General features: G+C 43.1%; 1 protein-coding gene across 27 annotated transcripts in view; it reads left to right on the top strand.

Annotated features, from left to right (window-relative positions):
- LRRFIP1 (LRR binding FLII interacting protein 1) overlaps window positions 1-19,670 on the top strand; it is a 141,749-nt gene extending 122,079 nt beyond the window's left edge. For 20 of the 27 annotated variants that reach the window (XM_046643483.1, XM_046643481.1, XM_046643480.1 and 17 more), the window contains 4 exons: window positions 493-585; window positions 1,761-1,853; window positions 3,187-3,328; window positions 5,588-8,625. In XM_046643483.1, the coding sequence (XP_046499439.1) occupies window positions 493-585; window positions 1,761-1,853; window positions 3,187-3,328; window positions 5,588-7,329 (2,070 nt within the window). In that variant the 3' untranslated portion in view covers window positions 7,330-8,625. Of the gene's footprint in view, window positions 1-492; window positions 586-1,760; window positions 1,854-3,186; window positions 3,329-5,587; window positions 8,626-13,449; window positions 13,500-14,000; window positions 14,080-15,081; window positions 15,200-15,862; window positions 15,943-17,064; window positions 17,170-18,786 lie in introns of those variants that run through there. The other 7 variants (XM_046643478.1, XM_046643474.1, XM_046643486.1 and 4 more) reach the window with 4 other exon arrangements.
- The last annotated feature ends 5,976 nt before the right edge of the window (window positions 19,671-25,646 follow it).

Genomic DNA, 25,646 nt, shown 5'->3' with positions numbered 1-25,646 from the left:
AGGAATGTGGGCGCCCTCTAGAAGCTAAAAAAGGGAAGGAAATAGATTCTCCCCCACAGCTTCCCGAAGGGAACACAGGCCTGCCTACACCTTGATCTTAGTGCCTAAGACTGGACTTCTAAGCTCCAGAACTGTGAGAGGAGAATTTGTGTTGTTTTAGGCCACTGAATTTGTGGTAATTAGTTGCAGTGGCAATAGGAAACTAATTCAGGGTTGATTTTTAAACTTTTTAACTTAATCAGAACGTTAGTACCTCCAAGTAAGAATTTCACTCAAGCAAGTTTTCTTCGAACGTTTCTTGAAGCTGGGGAGGAAGGACAAGGAAAGAGTCCTAACACGCCAAGAGAGGACTCAGGATCAAGGAGAGGCAGTCGTGCTGGTTCCCGCACATGAGTTTGTTGGCTCACTGACTGTCAGAGCTCCCAGACTATCCAGAGTTTCTTCCTGTCTAACCCTTTATCTGCTTGCTTTCTATCTCTTCCTATTCTTCAGGAAATCCGACAGCTACAGCAGAAACAGGCAAGTTATATCAGGGAGATTTCTGATCTTCAGGAAACAATAGAGTGGAAAGACAAAAAGATAGGGGTAGGCCTTCCAAGTCTTTGAAAATCTGTTCAAACGGGCAGTCTGCTTAGCGGATTGAGTGCTTTCAGCATCTTGAGTTTGCAGAAACGCTTGTGTGAGCATGCATGCAACCCCCATGTGACACAAAACTAATCACACTGTGAAGACGCCCACTTACCCAAGTGGATATTAACTCTGAATTGGAAGTTGACTTTCAATGTGCAGATTCGCATTTTGTCAGCATTGACGGGCTCTCTGCCCGCTGTGAGTGGGCCGGCGGCACACTGAGATATGAGGAGTGAGGAAGGGAGGTACTGGGGTGGGTGTGGTGTGTGGAGACCCAAACCTCTTGGAATTCCTGCCTGGTGTTGCCTTAGTCTTCTTCTCAAAGAGGTTTGAGGAAGCTACAAAGTGGCGGGTGCTATGTCCCACGTATCCCCACCTTGAAATCTCCCAGGGGAGGCCTCAGACCCTCTCCCTCCACAGGAAGAGGCAGCCCACCTGTATTTAGGGGTGAGGAGGAGGAAGAAAGGAACCCACTTAAAGGAACTGCTATGCTCCGTAATGACCAATGGCTTCCAAGACATTGTGACTTGTACTGCATGGCTCTGATAAAGATCTCCAGATGTTCTTGCCCATCATTGTCCATTTACATCTCGAAGCTGCACCTTGTTTTCATGTTGATATGCTCATCCACACTTATTTAGGATTTTGTGAGCGTGTGTGTGTGTGTGCTTTAGGACCACTTTATGTTTATCTGTGACAACAAACACTGAGAATCAATATAGAAAAGTAGTCTAAATTGCTAAAATAGTTGTCACTTGGGGGTTCTCAAGCATTTCCTCTTATTCTTTATTTATCCCACATCTCAGTGGGCATGTCGCTTCTGTTACTTTTTTAACACAGTGCTGTGAAACCACCAACTAAGCTAGAAAATGATGCAAGCCACGTGGCCTCCGGTGCCTTCAAAATGTGACCGTCTTGCAGGGAGCATGAAGAGTCATGTTTCTTGGCTGGCATAAACTTAGTGAAAAGCTTGTTACTTGCATTTTGTTTGTATCTTTAAGCAGATTCTATCTAATGCCTTAAGCCTGTCTGTGTTTTATGTAGTAGAAGGTCCTCCTTATTCCTGCTTCTTAAGTCACCTGCTTACCCGTGCAAATCTTCTCTCTCTCTTTGCTCTGCCACACACTCAGGCATTAGAGAGGCAGAAAGAGTTCTTTGATTCCATAAGGAGTGAACGAGATGATCTTAGAGAAGAAATAGTCACGCTGAAAGAGGAATTCAAGGTAGGAAGCCAAAATATAGTTTAAAAATAAAATCCAGTTGACAACAGCAAATTCTGGGATTCCCAAGAATGGATATGTGTGTATGCTGGTGTTAATTAATTTTACGTCACTGATTTTAGTTCTGTCAATAAATTCGAATCTTAGGTTAACTGACACCAATGGGACATATGAAGTAAATATAGATTCAATGGGGTATATGCCCATCGCCTTTAGATCTTTACAAGCATATCTGACCTTGAAATCAACTCTGATTTCCAAGAATTTTTTGATATACTGTTTAAATTTTTTCTCATATTCATTAATAAATTCTCTAGGACATTGCTCAAATTTAAGGACTTCTCTGGCTGAACATGGGTGAGGCTCATAGTAATTAGACTTTGAGATCCACTGGATTGTAGGAAAGTTCCATGTCCTGTCTGGGCCATGTCAAGGGATGTTCAGCTGCTTGCTGGACACTGAGTAAAAAAAAAAAACCAATGGGCAGCAGTGGGAGCCAGAGCTGTGGGTAGGCTGTCAGCACTGTAGGAGGCAGTGTTGAGAGAGGGTATGGCCATGGCAAATTCCTGCATTGTGAATGGAAACATATCAAGTTCGGCCACCTCTTCTGTTCAGGGGTCAAGGCCAGAGCAGTAAACCAGAGGGAACAGGCTTAGGGCTCAGGTTCCTAAAGCTGCTCCTCACTGAGGCCGTGCGTCCAGCATTGGAGAAGTCTCCAAGCACAAGAGAAAGACCTGTGAGCGGCCGGGGGCAGTGAGTGAGTGACCGATGATAAGGTAGGGATCCTGGAGTCGTGAAATGTAGCTGTTTTAAAATGTTTCACTATGTAGTGAGCGTGAATTATATTTCTTTTGAATATGCCAAACATTCTAGCCACTTCTTTATTCCTTCTGTAACATAAGTTTCCTTCATTCCTTTCAGGACACATACATACTTCTTTCTCTACTTGGGTCTCTCTTTTTAAAGAATACAACCAGGGTTTGAAAAGTAAAGGTCACCTTACAGTGATTTACTTGATGTTCCACTTTGAGGCAGCCCACAGGCCATTACCTCCAGTTAGAAAGGATGCCTGTTGAAAGTGTCTTGTCACCAGTACATTAAGACATGGATTGGAACATGTAAGAAAGAAGTAACCCATGGAGGAAGTCATCTTAGATTTGTGTGTTTTGATGGAATACTGACCAGTGTGGTGCCTGACACTTCTTTGACTCTGTAGGATTTTCCTCTACTTCAGGAGAAATAGTTTTTTTATTACTATTATTATTATTATTAATAAAATAGAGTCTAACCTGATATCACTCAGTGAGTATTACGATGAGCCTGTTTTTATTCCCAGAAACATGGAATAATCCTAAATTCAGAAATAGCTACCAATGGAGAGACTTCAGACACTCTCAATAATGTTGGAGCCCAAGGTCCCACCAAGATGACAAAAGAAGAGTTGAACGCCCTCAAGGCGACAGGGGATGGGACCCTAGGTAAGTCCTTGTTTTCCTCTTCCAGTCTTGTTTTCCTCTTTCCGTCTTCCAGTCAGCACTGGGTCACCTTCCATGCATTATTAGAATTGGAGTACTCATCACTGATCAATTAACAATCACACAGCATGCCATTTGTTCTGTCACTTCATGGGAATCTCCTTCCCAAACGATGTGATCACCCATGTGTGTTGTCTGGCCTGCATCTCTGTTCAGTGCTCACCACCGATGGCTTAAGAACACGTTTCTTTTGCTTCTCAAAGCTACTAAGTGAGACTGTGAATGCAAGGAAAATAGTCTCAAATTAAGTGACAGTTTCGACAGTGCTGTTTAGTTTTGCTCAGATATGTGCCACGTACGGCTTTTTAACTTATTCCATTACAGAATTGTCAAAAAAGATCAGAATGACAGGGGCTGTAAAGTAGGTTAGTTGACCATGTTTACAAGCCAACATTGCACATCCTACACACCGTTAAGAGTTTTGAGGGTATGAGGTGTCTGTGGACAGCAGATTGGGGCCTGTGACAGAGTATGTCTTGGCAGGTAGCCGTGGGTGGGGAGCGTGGTCTGGGTGGAGGGTGTTCCTTACCAAGGAGAGTCTGTGCCTGTCCTTTTGACAGGGGAATGTTCCTTTGTATGTCAAACTTTTGCTTCTGAAAGAATATAAATTGGAAAATCCAAAAGATTGTAGGAGTCTTTGGCGCAATTTGCAAATATCTGAAAAGATTCACTCATTAATATTTGTCATAATATTTGGCTTTGGGATAAACCTTCAGAATGTGTTGTGCAGCCTGAAGTTGCAGCCTGCGAATAAGAGCTCACTTGCCCCTGGTTCCAGTCATCTTCCAGCTGTTCACAGTGAGGCTGGAATACGGTCAGGGCCCATGACTTTGATGTCCATTTGGAAACTTTCTTTTTATTTCTTTTTATTTATGCAAATGTGGAAACCTGTAGGCCCTAGCTTCTCAGGACTTGCTTCCTAGGGAGGCGCTTCCCTATCTTTATGACCATTAAAGGAAGACAGGTCTTTTAATTGTGTAAAAGTTGCTGAAAGAAGATAAAGAAATTTCCACCATACCTTTATATTAGCTACCTGGGCAGCTAAGAATTTGATCATGCTGCTTTTGTTCAAATATACATTTTCTAAATCTTCAGTAACTGTTGTGAAATGAATGCTTAAAGAACCAGAAATATCATTTTGTAAGTGGTCTCCTAATGTTTTGGATCACATATCCTTATCTGTAAAGGATTGTGGTAACTTCTCAATATATATGTTTATTTTTAATTTACATACATATACTATCTCGTTACTATAAAATGTACATTATAAAACATATGCACTAATAAAATTTTTAAAAGGTGAAGTAAAGCTAACTTTAAATAGACATGCTGCTAGTTTCTCCATTTTCCCTGGGGTAAGTGCACCCCACTATGGAGACCATTGAGTTCTAGAACTATCAAGCTTTGACTTTTTTCTTTGGAGAATCTAAAATATGACTGTTCATTTCAAAGCAGTAACATGTTCTTTAATTCATAATTCTTTAACTGATGAATAACTTATTATTAATTAGGTGGTCATCTTGATCTTAAGCATGTGCCTCCTGCTGGAACTCTCCACATTCCCTTAGGGAATGGAGCCCAGGTCTTTAGGGCACAGGCTGTTTTCTCAGGAAGACTGATTAGGTGGTGGAGAGTAGGTTTCTTTTTTCCTTAGATGAGCTATTTCAAAAGTATCGTCCTTGAGGTTGACCTTGAGGCTAAGTTTCTTAAGATGAACTGGATGTTCCTTTAAACAATTACTTGAAAGCACCTTTTGGGGCTGGGTGATACGCAGTGCAGCTTGACGACTGAAAAAGTATGAGTTGTCGAGATATGCGTTGGGAAATGAGAATGGGGAACAGGAACCTCAAGTCCTTCTTAAACCCATCATTTTTGATTGTTTGGCTGCCTGGTCCAGAGCTCTTTCTATTTGTTAAAACTTAACTTCACCTTTGAAAATCATTTCACACAAAATGGCACCAGCAGCCGCTCTTGCCTTTGCGATGGTGGCGGCGGCCTCCGCTGATCAAACGTTTGCTAATGCAGTGGCTGCTTTGCCGCACAGAACTGAGAAAGGCTTCTGTTTCGTGTGATTCTTTGATGACTCTCTCTGTCTTTAGGAATGGGGTCGGGTGGGAGTGAGGACATGTGTTTACATTGTAATTATATGTTAACTGGTCACCACATCATGGGGTCCCTTCAATTTTCTCAATGGTCTTTTAGGAAGAGCCAATGAAGTGGAGGTGAAAAATGAAATTGTGGAGAATGTGGGGAAAAGAGAAATCTTGCAGAATACTGAGCAAGAACAGCACAAAGAGGACCCAATAAAGGATTATGTGGACACAGAGGTGTTACATCCTGGTGAAAATGCTGAGGACCAGAAACCCTCTGAAGACAGTGCCCCCTCCCTAGGAACGTTAGCAAATGCTACCGATAAGGAACAGGTTCAAAGCCAAATTCTAGAGAATGCTTCCTTCCTTGAAAATACAGAGCAGGTAGAGTCAAACGAGGTTCTAAACAGGCCAGATGATAGGACGGAAGCATCCGTTGAGGAGTCCAAATGTTGGAGTGATTTAGATAGTGAAATCCCAGGGCCTGTGATTGGGCAGGATGGCTGTAATGCCTTGGATATCGAAAACCAAAGTAAAGAATCTGCAGAAAAACAGGAAGAAGAAAAACAAGAAGACTTTAAAACCAACTTGGGAGATGTTAGCGTAAAACCATCTCAGGAATCTGCTCCTTTGCAAATATCTGAAGTTGAAAGGGTGAGCGGTACAGACACTGGGGAGCAGAATGGGAGCCCCACAGAGGGTGTGGTAGAGGCAGGGCTAACTGGATTTGAGGAGCGAGTGGGCACAGTAGCCTCGAGTCCTCCAAGGGACAGCAATGACACCGAGAGTCATGATGAAAAATGTGTGGTAGATGCCCCCAAAGAGTTGGACCCAAGCACAGGGCATGATTTAGAGAAAGAACTCACCAACCAGGAAGTGGCTGAGCCCAAGGAAATCCCAAGTCAGTGCGCAGAAGTAGGTGGGGAGAACAATGAAGAAGAAGATGACGGAAGGGAATTGCGGGGTGAGAAACCAATCCAGATGGAAGTCCAAACCATCCCGTCTTCTCCAGCAGCCGAAGACAGTGCTCAGCAAGCAGCAGGTCCAGGTATGGTAGATGCCGAAAGAGAACCCCTAGATATGAAAGAAGCCGATGAAGAAAAGAGTGACCAACAGGGGGAAGCATTGGCTTCATCACAGAAGAAGACAAAGAACAAGAAAAAGAAAAATAAGAAGAAAAAATCACCAGCCCCTGTAGAAACCCTTAAAGACGTTAAGAAAGAGTTAACATTTCAGAATCCAGATTTACGTGAAGTTAAGGAAGAAGAGCAGGTCAAATTTACTGACGAAAAACCAGTTGTAGAAGCACAAAATGAGGTCAGTAAAAATCCAGAACAGAAAACTGTAGCAGGAAACAGTGAAAATGTGGATTGTCCAGAAAATCCTAAAATTGAGTCGGATGGAAACCTTAACCAAGAAGATTACGATGTAAACACTAAAGCAGGGAAAGTAATAGCTGATGGAGACACATTAAATTTTGAAGATGATACAATTCAATCACCAGACACTAGTGATAAAGAATTAGATGAAAGTGTTACAAAAGATGATGCTAAAGCAGATGACGCCACTCAAAGCCATCCTCCAGAACCAGAGAAGGAAGAAGCGTCCGACAGCGCCCTGCTCGAAAATGAAAGTCCCTCAAATGACATTAATGATGCCTCTCAAACAGAAAGTACAGAGGGGCATGTAATGTCAGAATATCCAAGTCAGATAGTCGGGAAGATTTCAGATAGCAATAGTCTAGAAAACGATGACTTGGCACTGGCAGGAGAGTTGCCAGATTCAGAAATCGGAGAAGAGATAAGAGGCAGAAATGAGAAGGGCAAAAGCAAAGAAGACTGCTCCTTGTCATAAGTTGAGGCTTGCTTGTAAGGCAAAGTTCTAGAGAGGGGCCAAGCCTGCACAGTAAGTCCAACTGTAAAGACTCTTGTCTGTTATCTCCACTGGTCAGATGCAGAAAATGTTCTAGATGGATATAGATGCACCATATGACAATCAACCACCGAATTAGATACCTACTTTAAGTTATAGCCTGTTACTTGTAGATTTATATTTCATCAGTAAGTTATCACCCAGATTAGGAAGACACATTTGTTATCAGTGTAAGTTCTAATCGAGAGCATTCCAGTAGTATCAAACAATAATGTACACTGTTTAGATTCCTGCCTGAAATCAAAGAAAAATATTTAGCCTTTGCCTTTAACTGATATGAATGCGGATGTTCCTGAGCAAATACGTCGCATCTACTTAAAATGACCAAATAGCATTCTATTTCCACATGATGAGCATAATTTAATTTGTCTCAGTCAAATATATGTACTTTCATATTTGATTTTGATATGTACTTTATAACTCGTATGGTATTTTATTTTAAAAGGAGATAAATGACCAACTAGCATATAGGGTGCTGAGTGATAAGATTTGCACCTTAGGACAATAATGAATCATATTAGCGAGGTCTTACGTGCCTTTACCTCATGGAAGTATTCTGTCTTAAACCAATATTTTTGGATCTCATTGTTGACAGTTCCTCAACTTATTTTGTAGATTTTGACTTCACTTCATGGTGGTTATGCACCAAAGTCATTTTATACAAAGATTTTAATTTTTTCCTGGAAGAGACATACATTGAAATGGCATTTCCCACTGGAGTATTTGGGTGGGGAGAATCATACCTAAAATTCATTTTTTTAACCTTAAAATGATTTCTTTATTTGTCTACTCCTTGTTCAGAAGAGCAATTCAAAAGGTTCATGTTCTTATGCAAACGGCTAATTAGACTGTAACAGGATATTTTAAATAGTTGACTCCCTTTGGGTATTTTGGTATAAATATTTTTGTTTGTTCTTTCTCCATATATTCTTATCGGAAAATTCTTGTTTTGATCTTTCTGAAGGAAATATATATTCTTTATATAAAGAAGCAATTAAAAAGTAATTGTGAAGTTAAATCAAAAAAATAATTGTCAAAGACTAAAATGACAAGGAAATGTACGTTATGAATGCTGTTGACAATTTATGAGAGTACATGAATTCATATTACTGTTACAAGATATCATTGAGTGCAAAAAAGACCAAAACCTCAATAAAATTTGAGGCAAACATAATAAGTGTTATTATGTAATTGAAATAAAAACATTTTGTAATTTCACAGCCTGTGATTCCACTCTTTGGGCCAGTTGAATTCTGACTGTGGCTACTGTTATACCTAATATCATCTTTAAAGTGCTGTCTGCTTCTGGGTTGCTCATTCCCGTTTGGGGTTCTGAGAAGGACTCACACCTCATGCCCTTTGCCAGTAATGAGTGAACTTCTCTCCCGGCGTCTAGACCCAGGCTAGTGTTGGACCACCCTTGGAAGAATTGGGAACATCTTCCCTCACAGCATCTCCTGTGATCGGTGGTTCTCATGAGGAGCCCATTAAGAAGGATCTCCATGCTGTTGCTCTGTTCCACATGCCAATACTTAGAGGGTTTTGGAGAGTATAATGAAAATGGCAAATAAACATGACTATTTCTGTGTAAGTGTCCTAAAATAGAGGATAATGAGACTGACAAATCCTCTCCATTCTTGCCCTATAAATAGAGAAATATGAGGCTTGCGAGAGATTCAAATTCAAGGGCTGCAGAGGACTTGCACAGGTTTTAGTTGACGTCTCTAACTTTAGCAAAGCTGCATTCACACTGGAATGCACATGGGGAAACAGCCCTCTTTCCTACTTCTAAAGGCCTCTGGGGAAGTGATTCAGCAACCAAACTCACTAAATGGTGAAATCATCAAACCATTTTAAGTTCTTTCCTTTCCCATGTTATTCAACAGCACATTTTAGGACATTATGGTCTACTTCTCATCCCTCAAGTCAGCCATCCAGAATCTCAATTATTCACTCATTTGTGTAATTAATAAACATTTTTGATCACTTTGTATATGGAAGGCACTGTACTAGGGAACAAGCAGACAGGGCTCAGCTTGTAGTGGGAGTGGACAGCTGAGAATCAGGAAGTGAGCAAAAAATGTAGAAGAAAATGAGGATTCTGAAGAGCCAAACCATTCCTTGATAATCTAAGCGCCTTCATTGGGAACAATTACTCTGCTCCAAGGGCAAAATGACATTACAGCTCAGCACAGTAATTGTTGCTCACATGAAGGGCCTTAAATTATCAAGAAATGGTTGCCGTAGGCATATTCAGTTTAAGAAGGCATGGAAGTGTATAAGGCAATTTGGAAGGTTCAATGTCAAAAGATTCAGACTCAGAAAACAATTGAAAGATTACCTGTCAGCCACATCCCCAGAGGCACCTGGACCACTGAGGTTTCACCATAATATAGAACAGAGAGAAACACTGACTACTGACACCTTAAATCAAAAAGCTGGGATGGTTTTCAGCCACAAACCAGAACATGCTTACTGTATGTAAAACGTAAATCTTCCTTCAAAAGTATAATAATGCATGTATGTAGAAAATAGGGAAAGTTAGAATTTTGAATGATGTTATTTGATAAACATATAAAGGTTAGGAAGCAGTTAAGTGTTTGAAAGAGATTTTAAGAATGAGATGCGTTGACCACTTGCTATAATGTTTAGTATTTCCATTTAACGGAAAACCTAATGACCTGAATATTTAAGTTTCCACTGTCACTAGGAGCCTGGAATGCTCCTTTTGTGGATTTACAGTTTGGGTTTGCTGTCTTCTGTTAATAGACTCCTTGTACAGCATGCCACCACAGCCATCGAAACAACAGTAAGATTCGTTCTAAGTGTCCAGGCTCCAAGAGGAGAGGAAGGAGTGTTTGTGTGTGTGTTGTGTCCAGAATATGTGCTTATTCAGCGTGATGGTCATAGAGAAAACTTCGTCTTTCAGAAGAAAACCCCTTTCGCTCTTGCCCTTACACCCTATCCACTGCCCCTCTCACATCAAAGACTCACAGAGTTTTCGAGATTGAATGGCTTCAGCTGTTCAGCTGAACTGAAGCCGGCGGCGGCTGATGTCGGGAAAGAGTTCCCATCTGTACAGACCTCTTGGGCCGTGTAATTGGAGAAAAAGAATCGCCTTTAGCAACCCGTCCCTGTTCTGCCTTTTGCAGGAAGGAGCTGCTATCCTGTGATGGGAGGCTGGTCCCAGCGAGGGTCGAAACTGTCCACGTGAATTATAATCGAACTTACTTAGAGGAGGGAGTAAAGAACTGTACTTAGTGAGAGACCTCAGTGTCCCCCTCTTTGTCTTTGCCAATACGCGGGGGATGGTGACTTTGCTCTGCAATAGGGAGAAGAGACCGGAGGCCCATGATGGCTGACATTAACTCACAGGAGGAAAATTATACTCTTGATAGTTTGTTATTATGAGCAAGCTACTTACCCTCACTGCACCTCATTTTGCTCTCTGAAAAAAATGGGGTTAGAACCTGCCTTTTAGAGTTGTGGCGAGGATCAGACCCAGGTAAAGCACTAAAAAGATGTGCTTAATGACTGTGGTTGATGCTGGTGGCTGACCTTGCTGTCATCCCGGTGACAACGTGCAGACCGAGGAGACCAGGAGCTCAGAGAATTCCCATGCTTCTTTCCAGTGCTGCCCCAGGGACGGTCTGTAAGGCCTTACCTCTTTCTGCTCGCCTCACTCTCTCTAAAATGCAGACCAGAAAATTTGTTGGAATTTAATATAGAAAAACCAGATTTTAAACAATGTAATTCTTTAACAATATTACTAAAATAACTTTAGTCACTGACTCATTTTAACTTCCCAGTATAAAGGAAAATTCTAAATTTGAGACATTGTGGCTTCATTTTCTTTGAGGCCTTCTTTGTAAAAACTGCAACTATGGTCTTTAAGTGAATAGTTTGTCTATTTATAAATTGAGTGTTATAGACCAATGAAGAGCAATGCTGCTTAGGAAATATGGGAGTTTGTGATGCTCTTGTTAAGTATTTTAATAAGTATATCAATGATGTATCACTATTCACTCGACAAGTTAGACTTGATTTTTAAAGCTATAAAAAAAGAGTACTCATTTTCTTCATATCAAATAAATTTGCTTCTTTCTTTTTTCCATTGGCACCTGAGTTAGCATCTGTTGCCAATCTTTTTTTTTCTTCTTCTTCTTCTCCCTAAACCCCCCAGTACATAGTTGTATATTCTAGTTGGAGGTCCTTCTGGTTGTGCTGTGTGGGACGCACTCTCAGCATGGCCTGATGAGTGGTGCTAGGTCCGCACCCAGGATCCAAACCAGAGAAACCCTGGGCTGCCAAAGCGGAGCATGTGAACTCCACCACTCGGCCATGGGGCTCGCCCCTCTTTTTTCCATTTTCTTGAAACTATTCAGTTTTAACTTTCTTCTCCAATTCTGCTTTAAAATTTACCTTCCTTAAAAGTTCCACTTCTCTCTTGATTTTTCTTGTTCTCACCTAAGACTAAAGGTCAGATTACCCTTATTTTTTTTTTGCTAGCCCTATTATTACTTTTTAACATTTTTTTTTTTACTTGCTATCTAGACTATTTGAAGTCTTTTAATAGAAAAAGTATATGATAAAATTGTGCAATAGATATATGAGCTTCAAGTTCACTTTCTGGGAAACTCGATGTTTCTTATGATGCCTGTCGTTTTTGTATATAGGAATATAAAATATATAAAATAAAGTGAAAAGCCATATTGAATAAAAGAGCTGGGTTTATAACTACAAAAAAGTTTTGTTTCAGTGTTGGGTGGGTTTATGGAAGAGAAAGAGTAAAATATCTGTCAGAAGCAATTTGTATGTAAATTAAAATGTAACTCATAAATATCATAAATTTATATTATGCTTAACATTTTCTGGTTTCATTTATTTTGTTATTGTGCTTTTCAAAATAACAACTTAGGGTGTTTGGAAAAACAATTAGAGAAACCGTGTAACCTGGATTAGAATGGGGAGAGATGATTTTTTTAAAGGAAAACAAAGGTGCGTTTTATATGAATTATTTCCGTTTCCCATGGCGAATCAAAACCTGGGCAGTGTGAGAGCACTGTCCCCTCAGGAATGAGAGCCTCGGGCCAGGAGTCCGGGTCCAACTCAGAGGTCTGAGTTTAGATCTGGAAAAAGAGTGGAGTGCAGTGGTTAGGGATGTAGCTACTTAATCATGCTGGGCCTCGGGTCCTTATCTGTAGAAGAGGAATGTAGTCACAGTGCCACCCATGGGGCTTTGTGGGTGATGGCACAAGCTGCTAGGACAGTGCTGCAACAGAGAGGGGGCACAGTACACATTAGCATCTCTGTCACCATCACGTCATCCTGGTTTTGCCTTAAAACTGGTGTCGAGTTTTGCCCAAACCTCTAACCCCTCTCTGTACTCTGAAGATTGTTATTAGTCAACACCCTTTCAGAGCGAAGGGGTGCAAACTTATATATCTGGGGTGGGAGGAATGACAGAAACCTAAGTAAGCTATTGACCGTATTCTTCCTCGAACGAATAACCACTCTTGATAAGTGAGTTAGCGATGTGTTGTTAGCAGACTTAGGATTTGTAAAAATATAGTCAAAACTCTGACACTGGTGAGTCTAGGAGAGAAACGAGAAAGAGAAATGCTTCTGGCATGTGAACTTGGAAAGTCAAGGCTAGTGCAAATACTGGTGATATTTAATCATGATGCTCAGCGTGTCTGTACCTTGCTAATGATGTTAAACCATGAAGCCTGTGAGATCTTGTGTTGCAGTGTGGTTTGGCCCTAGAACTCTTGCATGCTAACCCAAAGTAGAAGATTAGCCTGTTGCATGCAGCCGGATGCTGCCCCTGACGAGACAAGCATGTTGTGGAGGTTGACGCAACTCAACCTCCATTGGCTGAGTTCCTCCCCAGTCCTGTGTGTGGCCTCATTCACTGTGGTACGTGTATAATACCCCCATCTTCAGATTCACTAACCTGAATGCTCACCCTTCACTTAAGCAATTTGCTGAAAGGTGCGGTCCACGGATTCACCTCAACCTGTATCTTTCTGATTTCTTTAGATATTAGGTTGAAAAAGCTTGTTGATGAACGGGAATGCTTATTGGAACAGGTAACAATCTTTTTATTACTTTTATGAGTTCCCTAACTGGGCACCAGAAACCATGAACTTTCCCTTCCTTACTTCTTGCTTCATCAAGACACCCCTAACACATCATGCCTGTAAAGGACTATCAAGCCAACTGGCACTCTTAATATTTTTATCGAAGTAGAAAATCAGAAGTCACATGACGTTTGGAAAGGATGTCTCAAAGACTCAAGGCCATGGAACTGAATTTGCTACACTCTCCATGATTTGCTACTTAAATATTTATGTAGAAGGCCTGGATTAACCATTGAGAGGCAAGGAAGTTGGAGTCATTCCAGACATCACTCCTCTTGCTTCTACTGGCCTGTCAAAGTCAGCTTTGTAATCTCTCAGTGATCAGCACCCGTTTCTGGAAGATAATTTCTTCGTTTTAGCTGATCAAAGTCGTTTTAACTGTGGTCCATCACGCTTTTCTACCTCAAGAAATACTAAACAGTTGTCCTATTTGGTCTTTCTTGCATGCAGGGCTGTTATTAAATCATTCCACAATCACTTTGGAAGGGAAATCAGTTCTTCCCATTTTCCCTCACAGTCCTAATCAAAGGTATTTGCCTTACTTTTTACAATTCCATTGAAGATTTCTCTCAAAATGGGGGAAAGTACCAAATTGTGGTGGGAGGATTCTTTTGAAGTTCCTGCGACCTTTTACAAACAGTATCCATGGCAATTCTGTGCTTATTTTCTTAAAGCAGCATGCACCAATGGTTGTATGTGCTTGGGGGCCTGCTCTGCTTGTCTCAGTGTGTGTCGGGACTTCCAATGAGTCCACAGAGATTGAAGGTTAACAGGAAAAGGGCTGGGAGACTCCCCGTTATACACCAAAAAATTCTACAGTCGTGGCTGTTGACTGCAGTTCCAACTACACGTGTCTCTCTCCCATGGAGAGAGGAAAGCTGCGTCAAGGCCAGCTCCCTGCACTGGCAAACCTGGACTTGATCGGGTTCTCTGAGGGAGCACAGGGCTCTGCTGGGAACCCCATTACAGTCCTTTTGTGTCTGGAAGGCTCCAAGTGGCCCTTCCTGGCTCCTTAGTAAAGAAAGCAAGGTTCATAGCACACTGACTTGCTAACTCTTAAACATTCAAACTATTTTATGCACAATCTCCTCCTGAATACAAGAGGAATTTCAACCTTAGCGATAACTTTTCAGCCAGACTTACAAAATAATTCATGCCTGATATGGTAAATATTATTCCATTTTTGTCCATTATACTGTTACTTTCAGAGAAGAGTAAGTACTAATGGTGGGAAGGTTTGTCATTTACTTGGGTGGGTTTCTTTGTTAAAGGAGAGAGGCTCCCTATCTTCCTGGTGGATTGTAGAGTAGATTGTAACCTTCTACAACATTTCTCTTCTGGTTTATTATGTAACCCCTGTCTCTGGCACTCTAGAGACATGCGAAATAATTGCAAGCAACATCCCATTGTAATGACAGGAGCTTGGTTTTATCCTTTACACGCTGCTCCCTTTCTGATGGGCTCTAAGCTCAGCTTTTCAAACTCATTTAGAACAGAGAAATTAACATACTTTGTTGGTGGGTGTTTCCAGATTAAGAAACTCAAAAGGCAGCTGGAAGAGAGGCAGAAGAATGACAAGCTGGACCATCTGCGCCCCGAAGATGGTGTCTTAGAAAACGGAACAGATATGCATGTGATGGATCTACAGAGTAAATGTCAATCTTTGTGCATAAGTAAACTCCTTCCCATATGCTGTTTTTATTGTACTTGTGCGGGAGGAGGAAACCAATCGTGGCAAAGAATGCCCAGTGTTCCCCATGTCCCCCCAAAAGCCCTTGAGTACAAAAGCGGAAAGAGGTTTCTTTGTGGTATAGAGCAAGGATGGGCAGGTGGGCAGAGCAAGGGTGTTTCTGTCTGAGCCTAAGAAAGAGAACGGGTGCCCCAGAATGGGCACCAAGGTACCACCACATGACGCCCTGCGAGAAACCACATCTGCTATGCTGGATATAGCCGTCTTTTGATCTGCTGATTGTATGGGAAAATTGGAAGGTATTTTTATATGGTAGTAAACTAGAAAAAGGTTTAGGGAAATAAAATTATGCCCAGTCTCTCTCCTCCCTTTCCCCTAACCCCACCACTTCTTTGTCTTCTCTGCTCATAGGCACTCTCTCCCCTGGGTGCTTTGCCAGCCTGGGTCCATGGGGAGAGAGCGCCTTCTCCTATGCTAGCCTGGGTGAGTTGTGGGTCGACAGGCCAGGACGTACAGATTTCCGAGAGGATTACAAAGTAAGGGCTTGGTTCCCAGGAACTATTGTTTTAACATTTTAAAAGCCCACAAGCTTAACAAATTTTCCTTCTCTTTCAACCTTTAGGGGATGCCAACAGACAGATCAGCGACCTCAAATTTAAACTTGCAAAATCTGAGCAAGAGATAACTGCATTAGAACAAAATGTATGTGCACACTTGTAAACAACAATGGGCAGCTGAACTGATGATTAACTGAAGTTTTCTTTGCTAGAACTCACCCCTGTAAGGCTGAGGATAAAAAGCAGCAGAGATTTTTTTAGAACCAGAAAGGTCCTCAGTGTGTGTCCTGCAAAGAGAGAAAATACGGAAGGAAAGGTCATTATTAGGATTTGGGCTGTTATCATCGATACTAATCCTTTATAAACAATGGTTCGTTGTAGAAAGTAGCTAATGTGGCTAGGCAGTTTTTAAAAATTTTGTTTCTTAAAAATAATAGTTTAGTTAATTAAAAATAGTTTGTCTAAGGATGTCCCTCTTGCCTGCATTTTCCCTCTCTCTCTTCTTGCCAGGTTGGCTCTCTCTGGTTCCTAAATTTGGGGTGCTTGTGCCTCTAGCATGCGAGGCAAATTCGGGGCAAATTGTGTCCTAATCAAAGGGAGAGATAAAACAGGTACTTTCCCCTTCAGCTGTGGGTAAACATGGCTGGGACTTTTTGGAATTTTTACAAAATAAAAAATGAGAACCGCACAACTAGAAAGTGATGAGTTATGAAGCGTGCCGTTGATTGCGGCAGAGTGACAGTCTCGGGCAGGCCTTGGCTGCTCCTGTCCGTGACTGCAGGCCCTGGCTGTGGATGCCATCCCAAAGCCTCCTCCTTTCACTCCTCTCTGTGAGTTCCTTGCCTCTCCCTCTCCCTCTCCTGCTCCCTCTCCCTGTCCCACCGACCCGGGGAGAGATTAGACTGGAGCTGAGGTCCTGGTGGGACATTTGCCTTACCAGCATCGCTCTGCTTTGACCTACCTCCTTGCCAGCAGAATAGTCCCACAGAGGGGAGAGGTGGCAGCAAGGGCATCAGCACCATGGGAACTAGGGTCCGAGAGGAAATAAGTCTCCACTAGCTATCAGTATCGCATTGCTCAAAAATATTGAACAAATAGCTGCTTGGCTGGCCCCTGTATACTAGTCAAAAATGCTAGGTTATCATTATTTGCATGGTGTAGTCTCCCATTTTACTAAATCATACCCTTTGGTCTCAAATATGATAAAGCCATTGGAGAAAGAAAACAGGCCTATCCGTTTATACGTATGGTTTTCCCTTCCTTTTAGGTAATAAGGTTAGAGAGTCAGGTATCCCGTTATAAATCGGCTGCTGAAAATGCAGAAAAAATAGAAGATGAACTTAAGGCTGAAAAAAGGAAACTCCAAAGAGAGGTAAACGTTCTAGGCTGTTTCTAGGAGAAGAACGGGTAATGATATTCTAGCTGGGAGAGAAGAGGGAGGATTTACCACCAGGAGATCCGCCCTGGATTGTTCATTGTGAGATCATCCCAACCACCCTGAAGGGCCATGCTCAGACCACGGAGGACATCCTAGTTTGGCCACTTAGGAGCTTAGGGCACAATCCCTGTTGGTCGTTCCTCTTGGTGATTGTAGCAATTCTGCCTCCATCTTCTGGCTTCCCCCATGAAGTCTGTCCCTCTGACTATGGGCCCTTTGTTGGGGATCTTATTTTCCTCTCTAGCTTCTCTCAAGTTCTCTTTCTCTCTGTTTCTATACAGTTTCACTCCACTGTGTTATATGTGGCTCTCTTGCTATTTATTCTGCTTGGGATGTGTTGTGTTTCTTGGATCTGGGAAGTCTTTTTTCTAAATCAGTTTTGGAAAATTTTCAGCCATGATCTCCTTGAGTAAGTCCTCTTCTCAGTCTCTCCACTTTCCCTCTGGGACTCTAATCAGAGGGTGTCAGACCTTCTCCGGGCAGCCTCCACATTTCCTAACCACCTGTCTTTTCTATTTCCCATCTTCTTACCTCTCTCAGTTGCATAATGTACAGTTTTTGCACAGATCTTCCAGTTCACCTCCTTTTTTTTTTTTAAAGTCTATTCGTTCCTGGTAGTTTCTTGTTGTGTGGTCCTGCATGCCTCTCTGTTAATTGTATCCCTATTTCTTTAAAGATTTCATACACTGCTGTTCTATTTTCCACATCTGAAAACTGAAACATATTCGGGTCTAATTCTGTGGTTTATTGCTTCCCTTGACTTAAATGGTTTCATGTGTTCGGTGTTTTGCGAGGTTATGCTTGATTTGAATTTGTAGGAATACTCCAGGCCTGATTTGGGGAAATTTCTTGCAAAGCGGGTTTGCATTTGCTTCGGCCTCTGCTGGGGAGAAGCAGGGCAGGGGTGTTCACCTGGTCCCAGAACCCCAACCACCCTCCTTGAGGGTTTTGGATTGGAAGCAGAGCTGCAGACTCTCTTCTAGTGATGCATATCTCCACAGTCACCTGGCTGTTGTACCCCTACCTTCGGGCACCTGTGCTCTGCCTGGCTGCCTGCTGGTCCAGGCAGCTCCCTGCTGATGTGGCTTCAGCCCTGACTCCCAGGCTCTGTGGCCCTGGCCCCCAGGTGTGACCATCTTGGCCTCAGGCATTCCTGCTTTGGTTTCTGGCTGCAGAAACCTTGCTCCCAGCTTCCCAGGGCTATGGGGACCACCTCCTGCAGCTGTTCCCTGCTCAGCTTTTGTTTCTTTCTTTGCTTGCCTCACTTACCTTTTGGGACCATCAGGATCCCCAAGATTGCACCATGTCCAGGGTCTAGTTGTTTCAGAAGAGGAAGGTTCCCTTGTTACTCATGAGGCTGGAATCTCCCACCTTGGGTTACTTTTTAAATTAAGCACTATCTGTATACACACACAGATATGGGTGTATTCTTAGGATCTCAGTGGGGGTCCAGGTTCTAATTGCAGTTTTCAGTAAGGTTGGAATCTTGGCGATCCTGTGATGTTTGGAGGGAACAACTTCCTCAAAGCTGCCTTTCCTCTTTGTTTCCAGCTTCGCTCTGCACTGGACAAAACAGAAGAGCTTGAAGTAAGCAACGGCCACTTAGTGAAGCGTCTGGAAAAAATGAAAGCAAACCGGAGTGCGCTTATGTCCCAGCAGTGAACACCAGCTCTGAGCGGGAACCCGACTGGTGAATGGGGAGCATTGTTTCCTAGGCTTTTCTCTGTTCCTGTTCTGGAAGCTGCTGCTTCCCCTGCTTCTGCGAGAACATCCCAGTGAGCACTCGGCTCCCTCGTGCTCCCGAGCTGGCTCAACCATGGGAGCCCCAGCAGCCACCAGATGCCTCTGTCTGCAGACCCCGACCCCAGGCTGGGGCCATCTCTCCAAACCTGCAGGTGATTTAATAAGCACACTGGGCCCGTGGGAGCCCTGTCTCCAATGGCACAGCAGCCTCTTAATGCCATTTAAAATGGTGATCAAAGTAAAGATTAAAGTGGGACTTGAGTTTTCTTTTCATGTGTCTTGCTGAAAATTAAGGGGAAATGTTACAGCGTTGGGACTTCCTTTCCTGGCAGAATCTACAATTTGAGCGACTTCAGTAGTATCTCTTAGTCCATGCTTTTCACACACAAAACACTGTGGAACCACAAGCCATTACCAAGCAAAACTCTCTCACTAGAAACAAGAGGATGGTCTAGAAGTAAAAGTGACCTTAAGAAGACTCTTTCCAGGCAACAAATGAAGCTTTTCTAAGGGATTTTTGCATCAGTTCAATCATAAGAATACTTTTTTTCCAGGATAATTAGGCAACAGCTTCACTGAAAATGATAGCTTTTCATTTGCATTATTTAATCCTTATATTTGGAATTGAAGTTGTTAACTTCTTTTAAAGAATGTACTATTAGAAAAATTAAAAAAATGAAATGTTAAAAGACTTTAGCAATGTGGTTTTTATTTTTTTTTCCCACTGAGAAAGAAGGTCTTTATTTAACTGACTTCATATTAATTGCTCTGTATCTTTTGGGTTATCTTTTTATTTTTTAAACATATCAAATCAATTCATTTTTCTCTCCTTGTTTAAAAAAAAAGGTGCATTTACAGTGGATAAGAACAGTGTACTTAGAAGAATCAGCACTCTTAGAATAAAAAGTAAACTGGAGAAGTTACAGACCAGAGCAGAGACAACTATGAGATCTTCAAGGACAAAAGTAGAAAAAATTTAGGGCCAGCCCAGTGGCACAGCAGTTAAGTTTGCATGTTCCACTTCAGTAGCCCAGTTCACTGGTTCAGATCCTGGGTGCAGACCTACACACCACTTGTCAAGCCATGCTGTGGCAGGCATCCCACAGAGAAAGTAGAAGAAGATGGGCACGGATGTTAGCTCAGGGCCAGTCTTCCTTAGCAAAAAGAAGAGGCTTGCTGTCAGATGTTAGCTCAGGGCTAATCTTCCTAAAATAAAATGTTTTTAAAAAGTTTGGCTTCTTGCTGACTTTTAGTTACTCCTTGTATATGTTGTGTCTCTATTAAGGCTGGTTAAGCAGGCCAGCTGTTCAGAATATTAGCAAGTGCAAAGCAAGACAGTATCATCCAAGACTATACCTCATGCTGGCACTTGGGGAATGCTAGTTTAGGGGACTTGAGTTGCATGTATATAATTAAGAAAGTGCTCCCAACATTATGCTACAGGTCACAAGGGTTCATCCCCCGGCACTGTCGGGATCCAGGATACGCAAGGCGACGTTTCCTTAGGTAGTTCACGTCTCCTCGTGCCGGGAACAGTTTGTGGTTCAGATCTTCTTGAGTACTCCACAGACAGAATCATCCACCACTAACCACACGCCAGTGCCCACAGACCCACAATAGCTGTTGCATATTCAAGACCCGTGTTTTTATACAGAAACCCACTCTGTATTGAGCCCATAAAAGCTCCAACTCTCCACAGCAGTGTGGTTTGTATATTTACCTAAGAGCTGTAGGAGGATTGGTTTCAAAAGATTCTACTTAGTGAGCATTGTGTTCCGAGTTCTTTCAAGAATGCCATGTATCAGTCAGGGTCCAGTCTGAAAACAGAAACCACCCCGTGATTTGAACAGGGAAAACGTAATACAGAGGACAATTAACCTGTAACGGGATTAGCTGCTAAGAAAGGATGAAAGAGAACTGTAAAGAATGTCCTGGAGCTGGGGAGAGTGCCCAAGGAAGGGACCTCATTGGAGGGCTTGAGGCCACCGCCCACTGTGGGGGGCAGACGGGGGCTGACACCAGCAGGCAGGAAACATGGGCCAGGACCCGGAGCAAACTTTGCTGGAGCGTGGACACCACTAGGTGACCCAAGTTGCACATCACGGGCGCCATGTGAACAAGGAGGACTAAAGAACAGCTGAAGGACCCACCACCACCTTCTGACCACACTGGGCAAGCCGGCCAAGGAGAGATGTTCGCTTCCTTGTCTTATCCTTAAGGTTTCTTCCAAGACATCTTAATACAAGCATGTTTAACAAGTAAAACATCCGTACGTATAGCTCTTAAATAATACTACGAATGGCAAACGCTTATATGGCACTTAGACATGCCTGGCAATTAGATGCTTTTATGTATTTTCACTCATTTAATTTTCTTGAAAATTCTATGAGGTTATAGATGAGAAAACCAGAGCCCAGGGAAGTTAACTGGCCCCCGAGTGTCAGAGCTGGTGGGTGGAGGCTGCAAAGATGATTCACACTTGTCTTCCAGCCCTGGGAAGATGCTGTTTCCCAAATAGGTGGCTCTGAATAAACCAAACCCTTAGTCCTACCTCTCACACTAATCCTTATAGACACAGCAAATCCATGTTACACGCACGTAGGAATCAGAGGAAGATGAAACACGATTTTTAAATTTATTTCATAGAATAAACCTTTCCTGTGGATGTAGCTATTAGAATTTGTTTTGGGTTTTTTTCATCCCTGTAACCCAGCATTGCTCAACCTCACGCTACCGACATCCTGGGCCCCTCCTTCTGGGTAGCTAGGTGGCTGTCCTGTGTGTCACTGAGCGGCGTACCAGGCCTTTACCCGTAGATGCCAGTAGACCCCACCCTGAGTCATGACAACCAAAAATGTCTCCAGACATTGTCAAATGTCCATGGGGGTGAGTTGGTGGGGGGGAGGGGGGTGCAAAAGCTTCCACCCTACCCCATTGAGAACCACTGCTCTAACCTGAATCAGAAGATTGGAAGAATAAAAGAGGTGGTGGTTGAAACTTCAACCTGGACCAGCATTCCTACTGTATGTTTCCCACTAATTGTTTTTAATTTTACAAATGAAATAGCATTTAGGACACAGAGCAACCCACTCAAAAGACATCTTAAATGGGTAATATAAATAGGTAACAAAAATCAAATGCAGTTCAGAATTGCAAGGAGATATTATTCTCCATTGTGTTTTAGATTTCCTAGTTTAATGATCCAAAATGTAAGCTAAAGGATTGAAAGTTACTGTTCATATGTTTTTAAATTTATGTTATTATTTAGTAAATGCAGATTTCTGCTTTGTGCAGCATTGACCTCTCGGGAAATATAAGATGAATGCCCACCTTAAGGAGGCTGTGTTCCTAAGGAAGAGAAAGACCACACGCTCAGCCACAGAAGGCAGTGCGGAACATGGGGTAGAGAAGTGCCGGGTGGAGCCGGCCAGTTTCAAATTTTCAAACTTGGGCACAAGCATTGGGTGTGTTTCTCCAAGTGGCCCAGATGGGAGGAGGCACATATGTGCATGTGCCTATCTGGGTTTCTGAAGGTGACAGAGCTGCTGTCTACTGACCTGCCTGGCTCCCTACACCTGCAGCCACAGGTCGGGAACACCTGATCCCCTCTGGCGTGGAGGATACTTGGGGACTTAGAGGAGCCCAGCTCAGTGGTTGGGAGCTCTGCCCTGTGCCCAGGAGCCTCCAGGACTCCATCCCCACCCAGCTCCCAGGCTCTCAGCGACTAGACAGTTGTCCCAAGCCCCAGCCCCACACTTGCTGCCACACCCCTAGGTGTCACTTCCTGTCCACAAACTGGTGTGTATCTCTGTGCATGGCCGGTCCCCACCTCCCCTCGCTTGCTCCTTTCACCTCTCTGCTGGAATATATAGCCCCCATCACCACTTGCCAGATGGCTCCTACCCGGTCCTCAAGCACAGTGAATACTAAGCAGGCTCTGCTCGTCCTGAGTGGAGTGGCACTGCCCGTGGCTGGGTTTGTCTCCCTATGCAATTGCCTGTCCCTTTGGGTGGCATAATAACAAGAACACCACAGACTTGGGTCAAAGTTTTATCTTAACATTCTCTAAATCCCCAGAGGTTCCTCGCCCGGATTTAGATGTGGGCAGCCAGGAGAATGAAGGAGGAGTGTTCTTTGGGTTTGTGTTTATTCCTCTCCACTAGCCTCTGTCCCACCTCTGCCACCATGGGCACTTGCGGAGGCCCACTGAGCTCTGCCTTCTGCAGACAGCACCCATGTCTGGCTCTCTGCGGCTCTGAACAAATCATAGCCCTACTCCCAATTCGGGTGCCCTGAGACTTTCCGCAGCTTGAGCTTCTCCCGTGTGGTCACCCCCAACTACGGGCATGCGGCCCGAGGGCAAGGCCGCCTCTGCTTCACTGCTCTGGCCTGCTTGGATCTTCCTACTTGGATATTCTCAGCCTGCCTCAGCCAGCCTGGAATTTTGTAGCTACTAAGAGCAATCGTTATTCACCCACCATGATTTTACTAAGTGTGGGGTTTTTTTTTTCTTTTGAGGAAGATTAGCCCTGAGCTAACATCTGCTACCAATTCTCCTCTTTTTGCTGAGGAAGACTGGCCTTGAGCTAACATCCATGCCCATCTTCCTCTACTTTATGTGTGGGACGCCTACCACAGCATGGCTTGCCAAGCGGTGCCATGTCCGCACCCGGGATCCGAACCAGTGAACCCTGGGCTGCTGAAGAACGTGCGCACTTAACCACTGCACCACGGGGCCAGCCCCTCAACCACATTATCTTAAAACCATGCTTAGTGGGGCCAACCCGGTCAGAAGCCCAGGTGTTATTGTTGACCCTTTCCTCTTCCTCACCCCCCTCTACACTCATCTCAAGCACGTGGCTCTATCAATTCTACTTATGAAAGATCTCAGAAGTCCATCCTTTTCCCCATCACCATCGCTATCCCTCTGGGCCAGCCCATCATCACTGGCAACCTACGCTTCCCCGGTCTCCTCTGTTCCAGTCTTCTTCACTCCTCCGATCCATTAGACTGAACTTTTTTAAAAAACATGATTATGCCACTACCTCCTCCACATCTATAATTATATTTAATCTTTGCAATAACCCATGGAGGTGGGTTCCTTTATCACCTCCATTTAATAGGTAAGGAAACTGAGGCAGAGAAAAATTAGGCAACTTGCCTAAAGGGACACAACTATGGAATGGAGGGCCCTGTTTTAGAACCAGAGCAACATGATTCTGGCTCTCCTCATGCGCACTCTGCTCTGCTGTGAGGTCAGGGGGCAGCTCTGTCTAGTCCAGCACCGGCGGCGCGATGCTTCTCACAGTGTCTGCTGTACAGCACTCAAGAAACGGTGGCTCGTGTTGCTTCTTCATTATTGTAACCACCGCTATTACTATGACTCCCAGAGTGTGTTTTCATGAACCACTAATTCCTAGGAAGGTTAGTAAGGACTCTGAGCAAGAAGAATTCTATAAACAAATATTCTTTGGTAACACTTAGCTAAACAGTCACTGGGTTTGCTTGTTGAGAAGCATTTACATGTGAATGTCATTGGGATTTCTTAAGAGAGAAAAGGACTAGGTGCCATTTTCCCAAACTCTTTGATTGTGGACTCTGTTTTTTCATAGAGCCTTCTGGCATCAGGGCTCTTTAGAGCATAATTTAGGAAATACTGTTCTAGCCACAAGGCGAGGCACAGCATGTGGGTTCCTAGCCTGAGTCCCCTGCTCCCAAACCTGCCTCCAGATGCACCCCAGCATCCCTCCCCACTACGCTCTTCAATATCTTGACCCTTCACAGTCCAGAGAGTGAGATTCCATTCTTCTCCCACCATAGAAGCTTCTGGGAGTTGTAGATTTGGGTGTTCAAGGCTCGACTATGCTTGAGAGGACCAACCCAGAAGGGTCTTCAGGTGTGGTCACCACATTACAAGCCCATTAGCAAAACCACAGTTTAATTCATTGAACTACTCTCTCCTCATCCTCTTCTTCATCAAAATTTCCTTGTTCCACCATTTTCCTTTCTTTCAGAGCCCTACAGTCTACTCTCCCAGGGGCTGGTTATCCAAATTTATGAAGATAGTTAATTTTCCCCATTTTCAAAAGGAGACTAACAGGACTGATTCTCAATTTCTGTAAATGAGAATAATATACTTGTTGTGTTACTGACTTGGATCACAGCCTTCCAGACGTTTTTGACCAAACTCATCAAAGTGTTTATGAGAACCGGGGCAGAGCGCAGCATACAGTTTCCATAGTCCACCGTCTGCTGCAGCTCTATCTTATTTATCAACACAGATGGAAAATCACAAATAAAATCAAAAAGTCAGATTCTACAACATAGTGAAAGACTAATTCAACACAATAATGTAGGGTATGTAGATTGCTTCCTATTAGAGAAGCTATTAATAGGTCAATTAAGAAAAACCATTTGATCCTCTCATTGGGACCCAAGAAGATTTCCTAAGGATAAAACTCAGACTGAGGAATAGAAGGATAGCTCCTAAAGATCATTAAAAATACTATCTCAAACAGGTAACATCACATTCTATAGTAAAACAGCAAATAGAAGCATTTTCGTTTAAATCAAGAAGAAAACAAAGATGCCTAGTTAGTACTGTTTAGACAGTACAATAAAACACGGAATAGTAATAAGCTATAAATATTGGAAAAGAGGCGTAATAA

The sequence above is a fragment of the Equus quagga genome, chromosome 17, assembly GCF_021613505.1.
Source record: "Equus quagga isolate Etosha38 chromosome 17, UCLA_HA_Equagga_1.0, whole genome shotgun sequence".
NCBI lineage: Eukaryota > Metazoa > Chordata > Mammalia > Perissodactyla > Equidae > Equus > Equus quagga.
Note: the sequence above shows the minus strand (reverse complement) of the source record. Positions and strands in the feature narration are given on the sequence as shown.